The 23,159-nt window shown below is 37.6% G+C and overlaps 1 protein-coding gene across 2 annotated transcripts; it reads right to left on the reverse strand.

Annotated features, from left to right (window-relative positions):
• Positions 1-3,027: 3,027 nt before the first annotated feature.
• On the reverse strand, positions 3,028-23,159 carry LOC125850767 (D-2-hydroxyglutarate dehydrogenase, mitochondrial). 2 transcript variants are annotated; one of them, XM_049530610.1, is made up of 15 exons: positions 22,987-23,159; positions 21,014-21,357; positions 20,803-20,904; positions 18,432-18,479; positions 18,112-18,182; positions 17,465-17,583; positions 17,066-17,161; positions 16,876-16,985; positions 16,704-16,784; positions 16,268-16,368; positions 5,490-5,598; positions 4,596-4,701; positions 4,133-4,218; positions 3,931-4,056; positions 3,028-3,248 (listed from the first exon to the last, which is right to left on the reverse strand). In XM_049530610.1, exons 1-15 carry the CDS (start codon positions 23,090-23,092, stop codon positions 3,153-3,155), a joined length of 1,701 nt encoding a protein of 566 aa, XP_049386567.1. In that variant the 5' UTR covers positions 23,093-23,159; the 3' UTR covers positions 3,028-3,152. The 2 variants fall into 2 exon arrangements, with proteins under 2 accessions (XP_049386567.1, XP_049386566.1); XM_049530609.1 differs by having other exon boundaries at positions 16,268-16,395.

The raw sequence follows: 23,159 nt of genomic DNA on the forward strand, positions 1-23,159 counted from the left end.
TTGCCTTGGTAAGATTCAAGAACTGACCAGTTGGTTCGATCTTTTTGCTCATAAAATCCGCTGTATTCAAGGTACTTTGGCAACATTGTAGACAACTATTGAATCTCGGCGCATAATTTTCTGTTAGTCCTAGATAAGGACATCGAATCATATATCTTTATGCATCGTTCCTTCAATACAACAACTGCCAAGACCCAATGAAACTCCCCATTACAATTTACAAGGACATAAACCTCATATGTGAGGTGCCAAGGCAGTCCAGCAGGTATACCAAGCCCTTGCCAACGATTTTATTCTCATATTCAGAAACAACACTGGCATTGTCAATGTATGTTTTGAAAAAATAATTAGTAGTGGTACATCGATATTTAGAATGACTTTGTTGCTTCGACTTCTTCCGCAAATAGTATAAATGACATCCACATACTGCACAGATGCATCAACAAGTGTTTTTCTGTATCAATCTATTTGTATGTATTTATGTCTTAATCAAAAGATAAAAGTGGGCATGAATTTACCTCATCAGTCCAGCACTTACTGGGTTGAGACATTACGTAGAACCAGTCCTTCTTCTTTGGAAATGCAAATACAAAATCAAGTTGTTTGAACTCAAGATCCGAGCAATTGGCTAAGTAGTGATCGTCCTTGTCTCTTCTGCAATTTTGTAATTACTATAAATAAATATTTAGTGGACAACAAAAATAAATACTAATAATAGTTGAACGACTTTACTTTTTTGCATGATGCTTGTAAAGACCCTCGTTTATCCATTGCGAGAAGGATGACCTTCATTGTAATGAATGCATGTGAATGAGGCACTATTGATCAAACCTAATGAAATGAGTATAAATGAACAATTGTATGCCATGAATCAACACTTGATTGTATGATTATGAGTATGTACATTATGAGTGCGAATGTGGTTGTGGTTGTGTTGATTGGATCGGGTGTCACGATCCGACATGTACATTGGATCGGGTGTCACGTTCCGACACATACATTGTATCGGGTGTCACGTTCGGACACACTAATTGGATCGGGTGTCACGTTCCGACACACTAACAGTTTGGGTATGGGTTCCATGAGAGGACCATTGTGGTCTTATCTATTTGCTATTGAGAATGTGGAATTGTACATTGCTCCTGAAATGATAATTGATTATATATATTCTGTATATGCTTGGTTACTGTGTTGTGATTGTTGGTATGTATTTCGCTTACTGGAGTAGCCGCGTGATCCTATCAGTACACTGTGGTTGTGTACTGATACTGCACTTGCTCGTTTTTTGTTGAGTACAGGGCATCTTCAGGCGTCTACGGATAAACCTCAGTTAGGTGATCACTGATCGAAACCGGATTTCAAGGGCGAGCCAGTTCTTTCAGGTTGTCGTGGAGTCCTTTATTTTGTTTAAGTCCATTTTCTTCAAACTCAGACTATTGTTAGCTATTTCGTATGTTGGTTGGGGATTGTACCCCATTTTCTTAGACTTGTTAGTTAATCAGAGTTTTGGTACAATGACTTTCAGTTTCTAGGGGTTGTTTTTCCGCAAATGTTTTAGTAATTGTTTTGTTAAACTTTCGGAGTTTATGAAAGCTCCCTATTTTCTTAGACATTTAAACATGCTTTCGTATCTTTAAATGTGTAGTATTTTAGTTAAGTTGGTTAGTTGGGCTGTAGAAATGGTTCTCCCACCGGAGGGTTAGTATGAGTGTCAATCACGACGGTCTGGGTCGTGACAATGGTACAAATATCTTTTTCTCTCATCAACCCCGCTCCCCCAACCTCCTCCATAAATCGCCTATCCGCTACCCCTCCCCCCTCCAATGTATTATTTTAGTTGTCATATATATATATATATATGTCATGTATATGGTCATACAATTCATTTTACGTATCTTAATTTTTATTTCTTTCATGGCGGTGACGAGTATCTGATTTAATTATTTCATGTATCTAAACATGTTTTTATATGTATTCTACAGATGTTTAATAGATATGTATCTAATATGATAAATAGTGTATCTGAAACTATCAAAAAATATATATTCTTAGCAAAAAAATGATAAATTACAATGCCTCTAACTTAAAACTCATATCAACGAGTTTAGAGAATTAGCAGTGTATCTAACAGTTTGTATCAATTATATGAGCTACTACCATTCCCATGTATATGAACAACAAAAATAAATGTGTATCTGACAAACAACTATAAGTTTTTAAGTCTGAAAATTTAAAAATCGATTACACACATTTAATTCAAAATTATTAAAATATGAATCTCTTTAATTCATACCGTCGGATACATGTATCTGACGGACAACACGGTATATGATTTAATTATTGAAATTATCTTGAATCATAGTAATTAAGTCCTAAACTATGGAGCGTAATTATGTAAATCGTAGCTAAGAAGACTAATTAAGTTTAATCTTTTGCTATTTATGAAATTTATCTCTATTAAAATTATACTCCATATCTTGGGAAGAGTAATTAGATTATATTTACTAACTAATTACTCTAAAACATTGAATTGAATGACGTGTGAGATTTATTTAAATGATTTTCACCAAATAAATTGATTTTTTGTTAGTATTTTTTATTAAGTGATAAGTTAGCAGTCGATGCAAGCCACTTCGAATGGCAAAAAGGCTATTATGTGGTCACATTTCTTTTCACCAAATTGTATGTGATCAAAAGTCTAAGAGCCCGTTTAGATTGGTTTTAAAAGTAGCTTTTAAATCAGAAAATAAAAAGTCACATTTAAATTACTTTTAAGTCCTTAATTTTCCAACTCAATCCCATAACCTGCATATACTTTACTACTGTCTTCAATGGAAATTCTTCAATTATTTGGCAAGTTATGGCTTTATTCCATACATTTATGTGTCATGACCCTTTCAGAAACAGAAAGATTGCCTGGACATCATGCTTCTATCACGCAAGAGTCATATCTTACTACTGCAATACAATGTATTGCAACGTTCGTCTGGAAGTAACACTTGCATTGAGAAACAATCAGACTCGTAATAGAAAAACTAAGGAGAGGTTCATTCTGTATAAATCTGAAATAGTACGAGATATCAAGTTACTGTTTTATTCAGTGATACAAGTAGAGAGAACTAAAATTAGTATGGAAATCTGAACTAGTCACCTCAGTTTTTTGTAAAAAGAGAAGGCGGGAGAACTTTATATGGGTTCAGAATTCCATTAGGGTCCAGTAGCTTCTTAATGTTGGCCATCAGTTGCACCTGGGAAAAGAAATGCATCGGTTTAGCAATTTATGAAGGAGAATTTACCCACACATTGAGGGGAGAGGGGGAGGGGAAGGAAAATAATACATGTAGTATTTTCACCTTCTAGTTTTTCAATTTACAGTAAGCTATGCAGACTAAATCAGACAATTGACAACCGATACCAATATCCACATTCCGTTCTTTTATTGTATTATTTTGGCATGTATACTTGATGGCAGTCTATTAAACATGCTGGCTAGATGGGTGTTTACAGAGATGTTTTAGCAAGCTCACGTTATCTTCACTACGTGATGCTTTTGAGGGAGACAAGGGCTCGATGTCAGTACACAATCATAGATGATCGTTTATCCACATTCAGTCTTAACCTATGATAAGAACTATTATTCATCACATCTCTTGAACTTAGTCACATTATTCCAGAATGTCTAGAAAGAAAATACCGAGGATTTACTGCATTTTGGGGTAAATTCTCTTGGGCATCATGCAAAGAATATATATTCACATGAAATTTCAGTATTTCCTAACTAGTGATACTTCTTTTGGCGTTGAAAGAAATGAGAACTTTGTAAATTGAGATGTGTCGACAATTGGTGCTTCCAAACACTACATCCTGACAGAAGACTCAGTAGTACTGATGTCACTTTATTTAAATGATAACTAAAAGTACTGGTCTTACATTTTCAGGTGACTTGGTGTAATGGATTTTATTGGCTTTCATCAGTCCAAGGCCATGTTCGGCACTAATACTCCCTTTGTGCTTAGAAGTCCATTCATAAACGAAAGGCTCAATCTGTGATAAAATCTGGAACCAACATATCCAATTAATGGGATAATCAACTAATAAAATTTAGTGAGAAGCAAGAATGCCAAGGCAGTACCTTATCATCATACTGAGGAGTTGAGATATTAAGATGTAAGTTTCCATCCCCAAGGTGACCATAAGCGACTACTTTTGCTGAAGCACCTGTAAAATTTCAATTAAAACAACATTAAATTCTGAGTTTGTTAGTTACTATTAACAGATGGCATGCCCCTAAAATTGTTGATTCAACAGAAAATGGAGAGATGGATAAAAATGAAAGCATCAATTATGATAAATGGCATCTCTGAATGAGACATTCAAATTTAACTGTGCATTTACTTTTTCTGCAGGTAACTGAGTCATGATTTTTGAAAAGGAATTTATTTTTATTTTTTGGAATTGAGTCTGTGGCAAAAGCGAAAAACTGAGTCCTAATTAAGGAAGCACTAAGAAGAATTGATCCCATAAATAATCCAGACACACTAATAAGAATGAAATGGAACATGCTTTCAGCGAAGCAAGAATTTTGACATTCTTACCAAGTCGGACTCCCATTTCCTCAACAAGATCATACATCTTTTCAACTGGTATTGACAAATCATATTTATATACACCTCCTGCCTTCATCAAAGCTTCAGGAATACCCTACAATATAAATATTAACACCTTTATTTATCAAGACATGAACAGAATCGTACCACATGAAAATGTGCACTTTTTTAACATAAATTTACAACAACAACAAACCCAATGTAATCCAGGGGTCTGGGGAGGGTGGTGTGTACACAACCTTCAAATCCATGGTTCTAATACATAATAGTAAGTGATAGGGCAAAGTTTTCATCAGTTATTCATTACTGAAGGAGATGCAGATATCTTGGTTCTAATCAAGTAAAACTTTAAAGATGACATATAGGTCTCGAGTCTTGACAATTTTATAAAAAACAGGTGCAGCTACTATAAAATCTACAAATGGTAAGAGTTGAAAAAATGTGATCCAGACGAAAGTTAATAATAGTAACAGAGTTTCTAATAACAGAGATTTGTAAGGGACACAGAACTCCTTTACCCAAATTAAAGATGGAATTGTTTTTATTTATTGTGGAGATCACATAATATTCTCACTTGCATAGATGACTGGATGATATTTTTGGAAAACTTTAATTTACTTTAGGGATCTTGAAGGTTCTATATGATATTCCATATCACCTCTTCTATATGGTGGTTACCACTTTTGAACAGCCCTACTTTAGTGACGACGGAATATTTACTTATCAAATTATGCATCCTTTCATTCTCCAAAAAAATATTTACTTATCAAAACTCTGAATAGTCGAATATCACAAGTTACAGATGCAAGCTTTTTTTTCCGAGAGAGAGATTACAAATGCAAGCTTATGTGTCAGATTACTCGTCAAGTATAGAGTGATAACCTCACGAATATGCCAGCAAGAAGATGCCTGAGTTATATCTTGTGCAACAACTCCATCACTTATCAAGTCATTTTCCATTGAGTGAAGCAAGAAGGCATCTAGTTTCTCTCTGCATAGTCACGTAGCAGAACCCAACAAAGAATGAATTCAACTTATCAAATTGCATACTGAATAAGCAAGAAATTAGCCAAGTCCAGAGGAAACTGAGAGTGCTACTGTAATGAACTGAAATGCGAAAAAGTAATATATTCTAACAAATCGGGAATTTTATGATATGGGGAAAAGTTTACAGCAACAGTTTACTCCTCAAGCAAGATGTAACCCTAACTATGGTGATTACAGTAACCTGAAAGAGAGAATTAGAATGATGGGTTAGACAAGAGAGATAAGAGAAGGAAGAAGAGAATTTAGAGAGAGAATATTTGTGAGTGAGAATTATACCAAATTCCTAACTGCCCAACTCGTTTCATCTAGTTAGTTTAAGTAACTAACTAACTGGAGTACTTGCTGTTCGATCCCTTCGAATAATCTGAGCCACTCATCTTTATTAATTCCTTTCCTCTCACGTGCTCTTTTCTTCTTTGATTTCTACAGTACACGTGTCCCCTTTTATTGATAATGACAGACAAGGTCTAATTCCTTACAATCCACGCCCCTTCAAAAAAGACCTAGACCTCAAGGTCGTAGTTGCACGACAAACTCCAGAAATTGACCCTTGATGTAGCCCCAGTCCTCCCAAGTAGCTTCATCAGGTGCTAGGTTAGCCCAATGGACAAGGACCTTTACTCCCACTGCGTTGTTAACCTTGACCATTTTCCGCTGCAAGATGGCAATCGGTTGGATCAAAATGTGACCCTCTGAATCACAGACAGATGTTGATTGTTGGACCTTGATAGCTGGTCCCACACGCTTCTTCAGCTAGGAAACATGGAAGACAGGGTGGATCGTCGACCCAGCGGGAAGATCCAGACAATACGCTACTGAACCAACTCTAGCAAGGATCTGAAAGGGTTCGTAATATTTAGCACTCAACTAAAGGTTTTGTCGGACTGCGACGGAGCTTTGACGATAGGGTTGAAGCATGAGGTAGACGTAGTCACCAACTTCCAAGACTCCGTCCTATTTTGATCTGCAAAAAAACTNGAGAATATTTGTGAGTGAGAATTATACCAAATTCCTAACTGCCCAACTCGTTTCATCTAGTTAGTTTAAGTAACTAACTAACTGGAGTATTTGCCGTCCGATCCCTTCGAATAATCTGAGCCGCTCATCTTTATTAATTCCTTTCCTCCCACGTGCTCTTTTCTTCTTTGATTTCTACAGTACATGTGTCCCCTTTTATTGATAATGACAGACAAGCTCTAATTCCTTACAATCCCCGCCCCTTCGAAAAAGACCTTGACCTCAAGGACGTAGTTGCGCGACAAACTCCGGAAATTGACCCTTGATGTAGCCCCAGTCCTCCCAAGTAGCTTCATTAAGTGCTAGGTTAGCCCAATGGACAAGGACCTTTACTCCCACTGCGTTGTTAACCTTGACCATTTTCCGTTGCAAGATGGCAATCGGTTGGATCAAAATGTGACCCTTTGAATCACAGACGGGTGTTGATTGGTGGACCTTGATAGCTGGTCCCACACGCTTCTTCAGCTTGGAAACATGGAAGACAGGGTGGATCGTCGACCCAGTGGAAAGATCCAGACGATACGCTACTGAACCAACTCTAGCAAGGATCTGAAAAGGGTCTGTAATATTTAGCACTCAGCTTAAGGTTTTGTCGGACTGCGACGGAGCTTTGACAATAGGGTTGAAGCTTGAGGTAGACGTAGTCACCAACTTCCAAGACCCGCTCCGTCCTATTTCGATCTGCGAAAAACTTCATGCGGGCTTGCACCTGGATGAGATTATCCATTAATTTCTACAACATACTTTGGCGCTGGGACAAACAAGCTCCAGCAGGGGTGGAGGTTGGATGTGGTAAGGACCCTAAAGGCAGCTGGGGTAGTGGATAAACATAAAGGGCTTCAAACGGGGTCACTTTCAAGGCGTTGTGATGGTTTGTGTTATACCACCACTCCGCTAAGGGAAACCACTTAGACCACTGTTTAGGTTGAGGAGACACCATAGCTCGGAGATAGGTTTCTAAACAATGATTGAGCCTCTCAGTCTGTGGATGGTAAGAGGTAGACATGGTAAGTCTAGTACCCATGGATTTGAAGAGTTGTTGCCAGAAAGGACTTGTAAACACCGGATCTCTATCAGTCACAATGGATTTACGGAGACCATGGAGTTGATAAATTTCCTTAAGAAACAAAGTTGCAACCTCCTAAGTAGTATAAGAATGTCTCAGACTAAGAAATGACCATATTTAGTCAATCTGTCCACCACCACTAATATAGCACCCTTGTGGTCAGACAAGGGTAGGCCTTCAATGAAATCCATGGCTATATCCTGCCATGGCATGTCAGGGACAGGGAGGGGTTGTAATAAACCTGGGGAATACACATTCTCCACCTTTGTCCGTTGACATAAATCACATTCCGAGACCCACTAAACAATATCCTTCTTCATGTTGGGCCAACAAAACAACATTCACACTCTCTTATAAGTACCCAACTTCCCTGAGTGACCCCCTAAGGGAGATTGATGTAGGGCTTCAAAAATGAGGGATCTAAGTTGTGCAGATCTGCCCAGAAAAATTTTCTGGTCCTTTCTAATAATACCTTGATGTAATGAGTAGTTGGGTAGTCGGGAAGGGGTAGTAATCANGTTGTTGCCAGAAATGACTTGTAAACACCGGATCTCTATCAGTCACAATGGATTTAAGGAGACCATGGAGTCGATAAATTTCCTTAAGAAACAAAGTTGCAACCTCCCGAGTAGTATAAGGATGTCTCAGAGCTAAGAAATGACCATATTTAGTCAATCTGTCCACCACCACTAATATAACACCCTTGCGGTCAGACACACACAGGCAGGCCTTCAATGAAATCCATGGCTATATCCTGCCATGGCATGTCAGGGATAGGGAGGGGTTGTAATAAACCTGGGGAATGCACATTCTCCACCTTTGTTCGTTGACATAAATCACATTCCGAGACCCACTTAGCAATATCCTTCTTCATGTTGGGCCAACAAAACAACATTCACACTCTCTTATAAGTACCCAACTTCCCTGAGTGACCCCCCTAAGAGAGATTGATGTAGGACTTAAAAAATGAGGGATCTAAGTTGTACAGATCTGCCCACAAAAAATTTCTGGTCCTTTCTAATAATACCTTGATGTAATGAGTAGTTGGGTAGTCGGGAAGGGGTAGTAATCAACTCCAATAAAAGTGTATTAGCTACATGGTCATCCTCATAGCTTGAAGCAATTTGTTGCATCCAAGTAGGATCAGCAGTGGTGATAGCACATAAAGAGGCATCCTCACCCCTTCTGGATAAAGCATCAGCTACTCTATTTTCAGTGCCCTTCTTGTATTGGACTTCATAGTCCAGTCCCATCAACTTAGTAAGCCCTTTCTGTTGGAGTACAGTAGTGATTTTTTGTTCAAGGAGATATTTCAAGCTCTGATGGTCAGTCCTAATGATGAAGTGGCCCCCTTGTAAGTAGTGTCTCCATCTGTCCACAGCAGCCATAAACTCTTTTTCATATGTAGAGAGACCCATATTTTTAAGAGACACGGCTTTGCAAAAGAAAGCCAAGGGTCTGCCTTCCAGCATAAGCTCCACACCCATACCATTGTAGCATGCATCAGTTTCTATGATAAATGATTTGGAAAAATCAGCTAAGGCAAGTACTGGGGCACTGTTCATGGCCCCCTTGAGGTTTTGAAAGGCAGTGTCTGCATCAGGACACCACTTGAATGCATTCTTTTTAGCAAATTGGTGAAAGGTCTACTGATTGCTCCATAAGACTGCACAAATATCTTGTAGTATCCGGTAAGCCCCAAAAAACCCCTCAAGGCCTTAAGCGACTTAGAAGTTGGCCAGTTCACCATAGTCTCTATTTTGGAGGGATCTGTGGAGACCCCTTTCCCAGTGATGATATGACCTAGATATTCTACCTTAGGCTGTCCAAAAGAGCATTTGGACCTCTTAGCATATAACTTTTCCTTCCTCAAGATAGACATCACCGTCTCCAAATGGACTACATACTCCTCAACACTAGAGTTGTAGACCAGTATGTCGTTAAAGAATACTAGCACAAATTTCCTCAAATACTGCTGAAAAAAAGAGTTCATCAAGCTCTGAAAGGTGGCAGGTGCATTGGTCAATCCAAAGGGCATCACTTTGAACTCATAGTGACCTAAGTGAGTTCGAAAAGCTGTTTTATAAATACCTTCCGCATGCATTCTTATTCGGTGGTACCCTGCTCTCAAATCGATCTTAGAGAAAACTTGTGATCCACATAGTTCATCTAACAAATCATCTACTAGGGGAATGGGAAATTTATCCTTAATAGTCATCTTGTTAAGTTCTCTGTAGTCAATGCAAAATCTCAATGTACTATCTTTCTTTTTAACTAATAGCACTGGTGAGGAAAAGGGGGAGTGGCTGGGTTGGATAACTCCACTATCTAACATATCTCGGACTTGTTTTTCAATCTCATTTTTTTGAAAGAAACTGTACCTGTAGGGTCTGATGCTGACAGGGACTGCTCCCGGCGCCAGAGGAATGAAATGATCCTGCACTCTCTTTGGAGGAAGAGTAGAAGGTACTTCAAATACATCTGAAAATTTGTCTAAGGTGCTAGTAATGGCAGGAGGTAGAAGTTCAGTGCTCTCCACTGTGGTAGCTGTGATGGTGAACAAATGAGCCCACATTCCTTTTCCTTTCTTGAAAAATTGTTTAAGGCTACTCGATGACATTTTCTGTAATTCCCCTTCATTACATATTCCCCTTAGCTTCACTTTTCTCCCCAAGTGAGACACTTGTGCTTCATAAGCCACAAAGTCTAATAACACCGGATTGTGATTTCTCATCCAATCTCCCCCTAATATCATATTACACCCTCCTACAGTAAGTAACCTCACTGAGTCCTTAAATTCTTCTCCATGAATTTTCCATTGAAATTTTGGACAAGAGTACAAACTCATGATGTAATTCCCATTAGCCATAGTAACTCTCATACGTCGAGCCTCCTTGATAGGGTACCCAATTTGCTTAGCAGTCTCCAAGTCTACAAAGCTATGGGTACTTCCCGAGTCTAGAAGGATGGACAACTTCATCTTGGCATAGCCCTTCGGTCGAATAGTATTAACTAATTCTGTACTCAATAGTGCATTAAGGCTAATAGCCTTTGTCACAGCCTCTAATTCCTCCATATCTACTAAATTTTCACCCCCTTCCTATTGAGGCTCAATGCATGCAGAAGATATTTATAAAACAACTTTTCGAACTCACTTGGGTCACTATGAGTTCAAAGTGATGCCCTTTGGATTGACCAATGCACCTGCCACCTTTCAGAGCTTGAAGAACTCTTTTTTTCAGCAATATTTGAGGAAATTTGTGCTAGTATTCTTTGACGACATATTGGTCTACAACTCTAGTGTTGAGGAGTATGTAGTCCATTTGGAGACGGTGACGTCTATCTTGAGGAAGGAAAAGTTGTATGCCAAGAGGTCCAAATGCTCTTTTGGACAGCCTAAGGTAGAATATCTAGGTCATATTATCACTGGGAAAGGGGTCTCCACAAATCCCTCCAAAATAGAGGCTATGGTGAACTGGCCAACTCCTAAGTCGCTTAACGCCTTGAGTAGAGCCGTCAAAAAGGGCTTAGCCCATGGGGCCGGCCCGACCCAACCCGTTATTGGGACAGGGTTGGGATAGAATTTTTCAAGCTCGTTAAAAACCAGGGATTATAAGCCCAACCCTTTTAGGCCCTTAGCCCTTGAGGCCTGATTGGGGACGGGCTGGGGTCGGCCCATGGGCCAAATTATTTAATTTTAATTAAAATAAATATTAAAAAAATAAAAATAAAAAACTAGAAAACCTAAATGTAACCTCTAACCTATATGGCTATAGTAGATTACTACTACTAGACTACTAGTACGTGAAGATTTAAAAAGCTAAAGCCATTACTCTTAAAAACTTAAGTCCCCAAACCCTAATATCTAAATTCTTGAACTACAACTCTCTGTCTCTTTACTCCTATAGTTTTATTGTCATCTCCTTTCTGCTACGACATTGGACAATTTTACAATTTTCTTGATTTCATTTAACAAAATACTTTAAGTAATTATGTATTGCTAACTAAAGTTTTAGTCAGAAGTGTTCTTTAGTTTACTAGATTGTTTTTCAGATATTATTTGCTTAAGAGATTATTATTTTTTTCTTTAAATATAAATTGCTAGATTTTTTATTTAGAATTATTGAAACAATGTTACTGTTTGTGACATTGATTTGACATAAAGAAAAAGGAGGGTTGGCCCGCCCCAGCCCTTGACCCTTCTGGGGCTGGGCCGGGTTGACCATTTTATAGCCCTTTGAAATGAAGGGCCGGCCCGCCCCAGCCCATCAAATTCTTTGGCCCGTGGGGTAGGGCTGGGCTTACTCGTTTTGACAGCTCTAGCCTTGAGGGGTTTTTTGGGACTTACGGGATACTACATGAGATTTGTGCAGTCTTATGGAGCAATCAGTAGACCTTTGACCAATTTGCTAAAAAAGAATGCATTCAAGTGGTGTCCTAATGCAGACACTGCCTTTCAAAACCTAAGGGGGCCATGACCAGTGCCCCAGTACTTGCCTTAGCTTATTTTTCCAAAACATTTATCATAGAAACTGATGCATGCTACAATGGTATGGGTGTTGAGCTTATGCTGGAAGGCAGACCCTTGACTTTCTTTAGCAAAGCCTTGTCTCTTAAAAATATGGGTCTCTCTACATATGAAAAAAGTTTATGGCTGTTTTGGCTGCTGTGGACAGATGGAGACACTACTTACAAGGGGGCCACTTCAATATTAGGACTGACCATCAGAGCTTGAAATATCTCCTTGAACAAAAAATAACTACCGTACTCCAACAGAAAGGGCTTACTAAGTTGATGGGACTGGACTATGAAGTCCAATACAAGAAGGGCACTGAAAATAGAGTAGCTGATGCTTTATCCAGAAGGGGTGAGGATGCCTCTTTATGTGCTATCACCACTGCTGATCCTACTTGGATGCAACAAATTGCTTCGAGCTATGAGGATGACCATGTAGCTAATACACTTTTATTGGAGTTGATTACTACCTCTTCCCGACTACCCAACTACTCATTACATCAAGGTATTATTAGAAAGGACCAGAAAATTTTTCTGGGCAGATCTGCACAACTTAGATCCCTCATTTTTGAAGCCCTACATCAATCTCCCTTAGGGGGTCACTCAGGGAAGTTGGGTACTTATAAGAGAGTGTGAATGTTGTTTTGTTGGCCCAACATGAAGAAGAATATTGCTAAGTGGGTCTCGGAATGTGATTTATGTCAACGGACAAAGGTGGAGAATGTGTATTCCCCAGGTTTATTACAACCCCTCCCTATCCCTGACATGCCATGGCAGGATATAGCCATGGATTTCATTGAAACAAGGGTGCTATATTAGTGGTGGTGGACAGATTGACAAAATATGATCATTTCTTAGCTCTGAGACATCCTTATACTGCTTAGGAGGTTGCAACTTTGTTTCTTAAGGAAATTTATCAACTTCATGGTCTCCCTAAATCCATTGTGACTGATAGAGATTCGGTGTTTACAAGTCATTTCTGGCAACAACTCTTCAAATCCATGGGTACTAGACTTACCATGTCTACCTCTTACCATCTACAGACTGAGAGGCTCAATCGTAGTTTAGAAACCTATCTCCGAGCAATGGTGTCTCTTCAACCTAAACAGTGGTCTAAGTGGCTTCCCATAGCGGAGTGGTGGGATAACACAAACCATCACAACGCCTTGAAAGTGACCCCGTTTGAAGCCCTTTATGGTTATCCACCACCCAGTTGCCTTTGGGGTCCTTACCACATCCAACCTCCAACCCTGCTGGAGCTTCTTTGTCCCAGCGCCAAAGTATGTTGCAGAAATTACAAGATAATCTCATCCAGGCACAAGCCCGCATGAAGTTTTTCGCAGACCAAAATAGGACGGAGCGGGTCTTGGAAGTTGGTGACTACGTCTACCTCATGCTTCAACCCTATCGTCAAAGCTCCGTCGCAGTCCGACATAACCTTAAGTTGAGTGCTAAATATTACGAACCCTTTCAGATCCTTGCTAGAGTTGGTTCAGTAGTGTATCGTCTGGATCTTCCCACTGGGTCGACGATCAACCCTGTCTTCCATGTTTCCCAGCTGAAGAAGCGTGTGGGACCAGCTATCAAGGTCCAACAATCAACACCCATCTGTGATTCAGAGGGTCACATTTTGATCCAACTGATTGCCATCTTGCAGCGGAAAATGGTCAAGGTTAACACGCAGTGGGAGTAAAGGTCCTTGTCCATTGGGCTAACCTAGGACCAGATGAAGCTACTTGGGAGGACTGGGGCTACATCAAGGGTCAATTTCCGGAGTTTGTCGCACAACTACGACCTTGAGGTCAAGGTCTTTTTCGAAGGGGCGGGGATTATAAGGAATTAGAGCTTGTCTGTCATTATCAATAAAAGGGGACACGTGTACTGTAGAGGTCTAAGAAGAAAAGAGCACATGGGAGGAAAGGAATTTATAAAGATGAGCGGCTCAGGTTATTCGAAGGGATCGGACGGCAAATACTCCAGTTAGTTAGTTAGTTACTTAAACTAGCTAGATGAAACGAGCTGGGCAGTTAGGAATTTGGTATAATTCTCACTCACAAATATTCTCTCTCTAAATTCTCTTCTTCCTTCTCTTATCTCTCTCGTCTAATCCATCATTCTAATTCTCTCTTTTCAGGTTACTGTAATCACCATAGCTAGGGTTACATCTTGCTTGAGAAGTAAACTGTTGTTGTAAACTTTTCCCCATATCAATAAAATTCCCGATTTGTTCGAATATATTACTTTTTCGCATTTTGTAAGGAATTAGAGCTTGTCTGTCATTATCAATAAAAGCGGACACGTGTACTGTAGAGATCAAAGAAAAAAAGAGCACGTGGGAGGAAAGGAATTAATAAAGATGAACGGCTCAGATTATCCAACTTGGAGTCATTCATGTCCATTTTTTTGTTGTTTTCTGTTATATACATTTGTAACTGGCCATCCAATTTCTTCACAAATTCCCCTGTAGATTTAGCTCTAATTTCTGCACCTGTCATCTTCTTGTTCTTAGGGCCAAGAAAGTGCTCTGATAGCAACTTGTAATGAACTGAAATGCGAAAAAGTAGTATATTCGAACAAATCGGGAATTTTATTGATATGGGGAAAAGTTTACAGCAACAGTTTACTTCTCAAGCAAGATGTAACCCTAGCTATGGTGATTACAGTAACCTGAAAAGAGAGAATTAGAATGATGGGTTAGACGAGAGAGATAAGAGAAGGAAGAAGAGAATTTAGAGAGAGAATATTTGTGAGTGAGAATTATACCAAATTCCTAACTGCCCAACTCGTTTCATCTAGTTAGTTTAAGTAACTAACTAACTGGAGTATTTGCCGTTCGATCCCTTCGAATAATCTGAGCCACTCATCTTTATTAATTCCTTTCCTCCCACGTGCTCTTTTCTTCTTTGATCTCTACAGTACACGTGTCCCCTTTTATTGATAATGACAGACAAGCTCTAATTCCTTACAGCTACTGACATCCAATCAGCTTCATAAAGCAACTAAACATAAAGGATATCAACTCTCAAACGCTATATATTATTTACAATAGGTCACTCAAGCATGGATTTACTTTGTATCCTTTCTATGTGATAGGTAGACTTAATAAAGTAACTAGCAAATCCATAGTTAAAACTTGACTAATGTCCTAATGAATAGCTAAACGCTAAATTCAGAAGTCAAAATTTTCATCATAAAAATTAATAACTTTTCTTTATAACTTCAACTCAAGTAACAAATAATGTTTTCTTGGTAATTTTACCATTTTAAGCATTTCAAATTCTATAACATATTTGTCAAAAATTCTATAACATACAAAATTAGCAATTCTTTGATCAATGATTCTTAAAGTATATCGATTCTGATCATAAGAAGTCTATCCGGGCCGCTAATAGTTTAGGTTAGCTAATGAAGCGCAACCTACTGCCATCCTACAACCAGAGCATCTAATAACCAGGTGAAAAAGTACAAAACAATCAACATGAAGAAACCAGAATTAGCAAGCACATTCATGAGTGAAAATTGGAACAGCTCAATGTAATTTTACTTTATTGATTAATAAGAAATGAGGGATAAAATGTGGCTGAGTTCTTTCCAGACTCAAGAGTGGGTTTACAAAATGGTAAGCAAGACACAAACGGCTTACTACCCAGCATATGGTACAAACAATGAAAAGGCATTCTAAAATATTGTTCAGTAGTGGTCTGAAAGTAAACTAAGCCAAAGTCCTCCGATATATAGACATTTCATGATACATTTGAAGTCTGAAAACAAAGGCACGGTATAATATCCATTGGCTCGCCTCTATACTCTGAGAGGCACAGGAAGAAACATGGACCTTTATAAGGATTAAGTTGTGTGGAAAAGGTTATTGTTCCTCCGATTTTTCCAGAACAGAAAATCCAAAACAAACATGAACTAAAGTTCTTTCAAATAAAGGATATAAATAGTTATGAGCAACCAAAGGTTAATGAAGTATTTTAAGCAAGTAGAGCATATTAAGCAATGAGGATGTTACCTATCATAAGATTCACTGCTGCCAGTTGTCTCAATCAGAACATAAAAGTTATGCATTGAGGAAGGAAATGGATTACGGACACCTTCTAGATGTTTCAGGACCTGCTCCACGTAACATAATAGATAATGCTGCATTAATATACTGCATGAGAGTGACCTATAGCATTTATAATAGTCGTCAAAATAACTTGAATCTCCAACTTAAAATAACAGTCTAAGCACAAAGTTGACAGGTAAGGAAAGATGGCTGACTATGCAGCACCTGCAAGCTTACAATGCAATTTTGAATAACAGACGAAGTAACAATGCAGTAGTTATCATTCATCAAGTATAATAACCTACATAAAGCAACTCAAATAGAACAGGAAAAAGAACTTGACATTCCCAGATGATATCGTCAGGTGACTTGATGGATTAAAAAGACACATAAAGCTCACCAGATCCATTGCGCCATGATCAAGGAATTCAAATGCAGAAAGAATTTCCCCAAGTTTCCTCTTTGCCTCTAACAAAAGTTTCTGATGGCAAACAGAATTTTCAGCAAGTAAAGTTATCATTCCAAGCAACTTCATAGTTGTATCATACTTCAGAGGGTAGAACCTTTATTACCAGGCAGCTTGCATAATCTTTACAAGCAAGAAAGCATACATTTACAGAGGACAACTTTGGAGGAGTAAAAATGGAAACCTTCGTTACAATACCCAAGGATCCTTCACTCCCTATGCCATGTAATAAAATAAAATGTTTATCACAATGTAAAACAACTTCTGTTGACATAGAATAAATAATATAATCTCACCTATAAATAAATGTTTCAAGTCATATCCAGTGTTATCTTTCCGTAAAGTGCCCAGCATATCAAGCACCGTTCCATTTGCTAAAACCACTTCAAGACCTGAATAGATGAAAGTACATTTGAGAACACATACAGAAGGATGGACTTCACTTATATGTTTTTTTAGAACAACATTACTTTTATGTTTTTCAGACAGAAAGATCTTGAAAGACTCATACATAGCCTTGTCCTCAAACGAATGTGACAAAATGGATCCCAAGTTTATCTAACAGATCTAAGAGAAGGAACATAATTTTCATTATTGGTTAAATCTTTCATCAGCCTCATTAACAGACTCACAGATTCATTTAGGTCAACAACTTCGACTCAGAAGTTCCATAAGATAGCACAATCAGATCTTACCAAGCACACTGCCATGCAGTGAACCATAGCGGAGAAGTCGCAAACCACCAGCATTAGTTGAGACGTTTCCACCAATTTGGCAGCTTCCTTTAGCACCTAAATCTAGTGGCATAACAAACCTAAGACAGAATGTGATTGACATTGATTTCATAAGGAAACAGAATAAAAAAGAACTTATTCAGTGGCATCAAAAGAGCTAGTAAGAAGTACCCAGAATAAGTTTATAAATAGAAACGAACTAGACAGAAGATAGATGTAAGAAACAGGACAGAATTTTCAATGCTGTTTTTGTTTCTATTGTCATGATATTAAAATAAGATGATAACAGAGTTTGGAGAAGATCAGTCTACGAATTTGCAGATGGTAATATTAAACTGAAACACCTTGCTATTACATGGTAAGAATGCTTAGAATAGAGTCACTCTGATGGATAACACTACAGAGTTTATATGCCAATTAAATGGTGAAAGAAACATTCTTTGGTCAGAAAGTTGCAAATATATGACAATAAAGTATTCAAAGGTGTTCCACTGTTTCTAGATTAAAACCTAAAAAATTGCACAAGCAGAATTATCCAAAAAAAAAAACACTATCCTTGACATGATTCATATAGTAATCATAAAAGGTCTCAAGTAAGAAAAAATCACCCTTGGTTATCAAGAAAAGCGATGAGGTTTTCCAAAATGCATCCTGCCTCACAAACCAGTATGCCACTAACCTACAAAAAGATGTAAAGGAGGACAACTTATTCTATCTGCATAGACTTTATGCATTCGTAAAGAACTCTTTCCTTCATCAAGTTTAAATCTGACAAGAATAAGAATTGAAGATAGATCAGTAGAGTTACTTTAATCTTGTCACTGACATCTTTTTTACGCTGAAATAATATTTATATCACCCTGCAAAAGCAAGGGTTCATGTAGTATTTACACTCACCAGCACATTTTCAGAATAAACTTACTCTTACCTTGTCAAAAGAAATGATTTTATTCATATGACTAGTACTGACAATCACCTGGACATTTTCAAAATAAAGAAAGAATACATCAGTAATCAGTTAAGAAAAGAATTATAAGACCAGCCAACATATTTATGTCAGAGAATTTTCAAACATTCACAGCAACGAACATATCCAGCAGCAAAACCACTAGTTACATCAATCAGTCTATCAACTATTCCTCAATCCCAGACTAATTGTGGTCGGCTATATAAATCATCTATATCTGTTTCACATTTCTTATCCCAGAAAAAAAATACAGTAGCAATAATATTGATGTTTAAAATGACTAGAAGTTCAGAAAACATGGATAATGATTGATAGATGTCGATTACTACTAATTCTAGCTTGACGAGTATCAGTGATTAGCTCGTGTGTGAGACATAGATATCTAAACTGATTGGTTTGAAAAGAAATACAAGTTCAATATCTCTAAAATGAGTTAGGAGGAAGTTCTGGCTTGGTTCTAAGCTGTTAAATTGAGAAAAAAGACTTGCATTACCACAGCTTTGAAGTTTAAACTCTCCTCACAGTGCAATTGTTTATAGAGTCAAGAAAACATTCAGCAGTTTTCTTGTCAGTGTTTACATTTCAAGCAGCCCAATGAACAATGCAATAATGCCGCCGCAGATCCTTCCCACTTCCGAAAGAGAGAAAAGTGGAAATAAGGGTTTAAGCAGCATCGGAGTGAAGTTGTAAGAACATCGATAAGAGAGTAACTGAAACATGAGTGTATTCCTCCTAGGTGAAGCTTTAAAGTAAAATGAGATCCGTTTGCCCCCCTATTCTTACCATTTTAACAGAAGATGGTTTAAGCAACATGATGCAGCAATAGTTATGTTTACTTCACATGATTAGGCAATTATCAGAAAACTTCATTCCCATAGGTAATTAGCAAAATTAAGGTTTGGCCCTTCCGAATAGGACACACTGGTATCAGAAATGTCAAATTTAATGACCCAATTATTACCCTTTGTCCTTTGGACAGTTCAGTGACAATTTGTTTGAATGGATTCGGCTTGACTTTAACCAAAATTTGATCCCAAAAACTTCTACAAGTATTTTATTGTGCCAACTATTCTGAATTATTAAGTCTTCATGTATACTTTACATGAAAGTACTCTTTATCATTATGATTTTGGGCTCCTTAAACTATGATATGAAACATTAAAACATACCCTGGTAAACTATGTTTAAAGGTTTTTGGCTACTTGTGCTCTCACTCTGATTTTACAAACTAAGACAATCGATCTATAAAATAGCATTTTCTTATTAAAATGGCTTTAATGAAACTAATTGTTTATCTGTTTTAAGATCCAAATCAACAACATCTATACCAGGTAATTAACAGTGTTGTTGAGGGCGAAAAGTTTTGAGAGTCTATTAGGGCTTTAAGCTCAAAGCGCAATTAAACTGTGGATGTTATTAAAGGAAACCGCGATGAAGAACAAAAATTATGTATGTAATGCAAGAAAAAATAACTATAATCACAGAAAATAATAATTATATGAACAAGTAGTTGAAACAAACTATAATTAAAATATTTAAATGGAATAGATGAGGTTGGAAAAAAAAGCAAAATTTCAATTAGATGAAAAATGCAGTTTTAAGATTTTTATTCCGTTTAGGTTAAGTTTTCTTATATTAAATCTATAAACTCCTTTTCCTAAATAAGTACCAAATTCATTCATACCATTTTCTTAACAATTAAAATATCTCTTCTCCAATTATATTTATTTTTTAGTGCCAACCTCTTCAAGATAGCATGGTTAATGAAGCGCACATCTTCATGCCTTGAAACCAACATTGAATGCCAGTTAAGCGGGAGAAGTGCACTAGGTAAGCGTCACCTATCTTCAGATCTTAAATGCGCCACAAATGAGCCTTTAAAAACAGTGGTAAACAATCAAATAGAAGAAGATATAATACAATGTGACGGCAGCCTATCTGTTAGGATTCTTAGAGAAGGATCGAGTCACAGGACGATGAACAGGAAAATCTAAATCAATTGACTTTGACTTTCCCTTGCCTTTGTTCGAACTCCTAGATCGACCTATTTTTGTATATAACTTCAGCTCATTGAAGGGAGACTGAAACCTTAGAGTTCAATGGAAGAGAGAACTCCGATCTCTTGCTTTTTACTAAAATCTGACTTACCGATTTATNAACCAAATAGAAGAAGCTATAATACAATGTGACGGCAGCCTATCATTCTATAATTAATATGACTAATGGAAAACAAACTAACAATCTCTACTTGGACATACGACATTCATGGTACTGTATCCATCTACCCACAATTAAATTATCAGTGGTCATCAAGTAATCAAGAACTCCTTACCTCATCAAAAGCAGGAACACTTCCTCCCACAAGACCTGTATTCCCCCCTTGTGGAACAACAGCCAGGCACCTGGAATTGCAATATTTAAGAATCTGAGATACCTGTAGAACCAAAGTCAAAGAAACACAAATGGGAAACCAAAAGGTGTAGATATTAGTATCTATTATCAATAAGGAGCAAAAGATTTGTGAAGAGACGTGACATTTCAACCTCCTCTGCTGTCCGAGGTTGGAGCATAAGTTTACTGGTGCCCTTGTATTTCCTCATCCAATCCGTGTTCACAGCATCGAGTGTCTCTTCATCTTGAACCACCCCTCTTTCCCCTAATATATTTTTGAAATAGCTCAAGTCTTCTGAACTAATTGTTGAAAAATCTGGTCTTCTTTGAATAATGGTGGCCTGAGAAGCAAAACATCTATACTGGTTTCTGCATGTGTTCCATGGATTCGTACCCAGAGATACCGGGAGATGTTTAAATGTTTGAAATTCTTGTTGATAATTACCAATATAAGGTTTTACCAACTCAGAAGGTTGGCTACAATGATACCTTGAACCTACAAACCATGAAAATGAAGATTGTCAGTTTGCTTCATCAGAGTATCTTTTAGAATACACATACAATTAGTTCCAGTTGGGTTCATTTTCAACTAAACCTTAATATAACGCCACTTCATTCATTGAACCTGAGGTTTTATCAGAACAAACTCAGTAGATAACAACCGGAGTTCTACCTCAGTGATTTTTTATTCAATCAGTAACCCCAAAACCATGTGACTAATTTTTTTTGTTGTCAAAAATCAAGACAAAATGAGAACGGTTCAATCAAGCATCCTCATCCTCAAGTAACAAAAGTCAAAAAATTGCAGGCTCTAAATCAGAGCAGCTCCACATGCAATCATCAAAAAATTACGTCTCAGTCCAAAATTAATTGAGTCAACTATCAGACTGTTTGGTACAGACGATAGAGGTGGATCCAGGATTTGACGTTTGGGGATTCCTACAACGACCTCAAGTTAATATACAATGATAGTTGCATTCACAATAAAATATTCATTTGGTTTCTTAATATATACAAGGTCAGTGCAAAAATTAAGCTCTAGATAAGCCACTTACGAGGGAAGTCAAGTGGAGGTCATTTTTCGAGGAAAATATTTTCCATCAAAATGGAAAAAGTGACTTCCCTCCCTTATAGATGGAAGTGTTATTTTTGTTACAACTATCTAAACTTTTAACTACATTTTACTTACTCCAACTAAAACTTGGACACCATCTAAGTTGCTCGGACACAGGTGCAGGTGTCCGATACAGGTGGATCTAGTAGTTGGATCATTCATGATCTAAATATTAAGATTTGGGATTAGGATACAGGTGCGGAGATAAAGCTAAAATAATTCAAATATCTAAAAATAGAGTTATATGCCTAAATTATGAGACATTAGTGGAAAACTTACAAGGTGTTCCAAGGAGAAAATATTGGTTAAGACGAGAATTCCAGAAGGGTATAAAAGGAGAAGGACTGTCATAAAAAATATTATATACAAGCTATTCCATTTTCTTCAATCCCCCTTAGATTTTGTTTTGATTTCATAAATCATAGGTATTTATCCCAATTTCTCAGGTCGATTATAGTCAAAGAACCCAAAATCGGTCAACCAAATCCAGAATGGATCTCACACACGTCATGTCAACATGGGTCAGGGGTGCGGTAGCGAAAGCGAAGAGTTCGAACAACTTAGGACATTATTGGAATAACACGGATGTGGCATACTCACTGACCATGTTACTAACATATTTTGTCTAAACACTCTCCGCTTCGGTAATATCACTCCCTTCATCTCAATTTATGAGGACCTTTCGAGTTTAGAGAGTCAAACAAGTTTTTCTTCGACCGCAATTTTCCAGAAAAATAACTTGTGTCCTACCAAGCACACTCAATATGAATCCATTCCATACAATACAGTTCAATTTCGCTATTATTTTACCTGATCGTCAATTTAGCTTAACTCCCTCGTTTTACCATAATTCATCTCATTTATCCGGACTTGGGAGTTTCTAATGCTATGAGAAACTCTCAGGATTGCTAAAATTATAGAACAAAGCATAAATTTAACTGAGATGAAATGCAATAATAGAGCAAAGCATTGTATCAAACTGAGAGAAAAATTGGACAATAATAGCGGTACCTGAGGTGCAAAATGGCTTAGAATTGTCAAAATTAGGGCTCAATCGGCGATGAAAAAAGTGTTTGCAGTGTGTAAGTAAACGGTAGGTCGATTTCCAGTCCTCCATTTCTGCAACTGCCTTCACTCTTCTGCTTCCTTAATTAATGAAACAGTAATCACTTTTCCCCCTTTTT

Source organism: Solanum stenotomum, unplaced genomic scaffold (assembly GCF_019186545.1).
Source record: "Solanum stenotomum isolate F172 unplaced genomic scaffold, ASM1918654v1 scaffold19040, whole genome shotgun sequence".
NCBI lineage: Eukaryota > Viridiplantae > Streptophyta > Magnoliopsida > Solanales > Solanaceae > Solanum > Solanum stenotomum.

Excerpts from the sequence above, each read along its gene's own strand:
- LOC125850767 (XM_049530609.1), bottom strand. The coding sequence starts at position 23,092 with ATGGAGGACTGGAAATCGACCTACCGTTTACTTACACACTGCAAACAC. Across the intron at positions 21,358-22,986 it reads TAAGCCATTTTGCACCTCAG|GTTCAAGGTATCATTGTAGC; the intron begins GTACCGCTATTA and ends CATGGTTTGTAG. Across the intron at positions 16,986-17,065 it reads CTTGAAACATTTATTTATAG|GGAGTGAAGGATCCTTGGGT; the intron begins GTGAGATTATAT and ends TACATGGCATAG.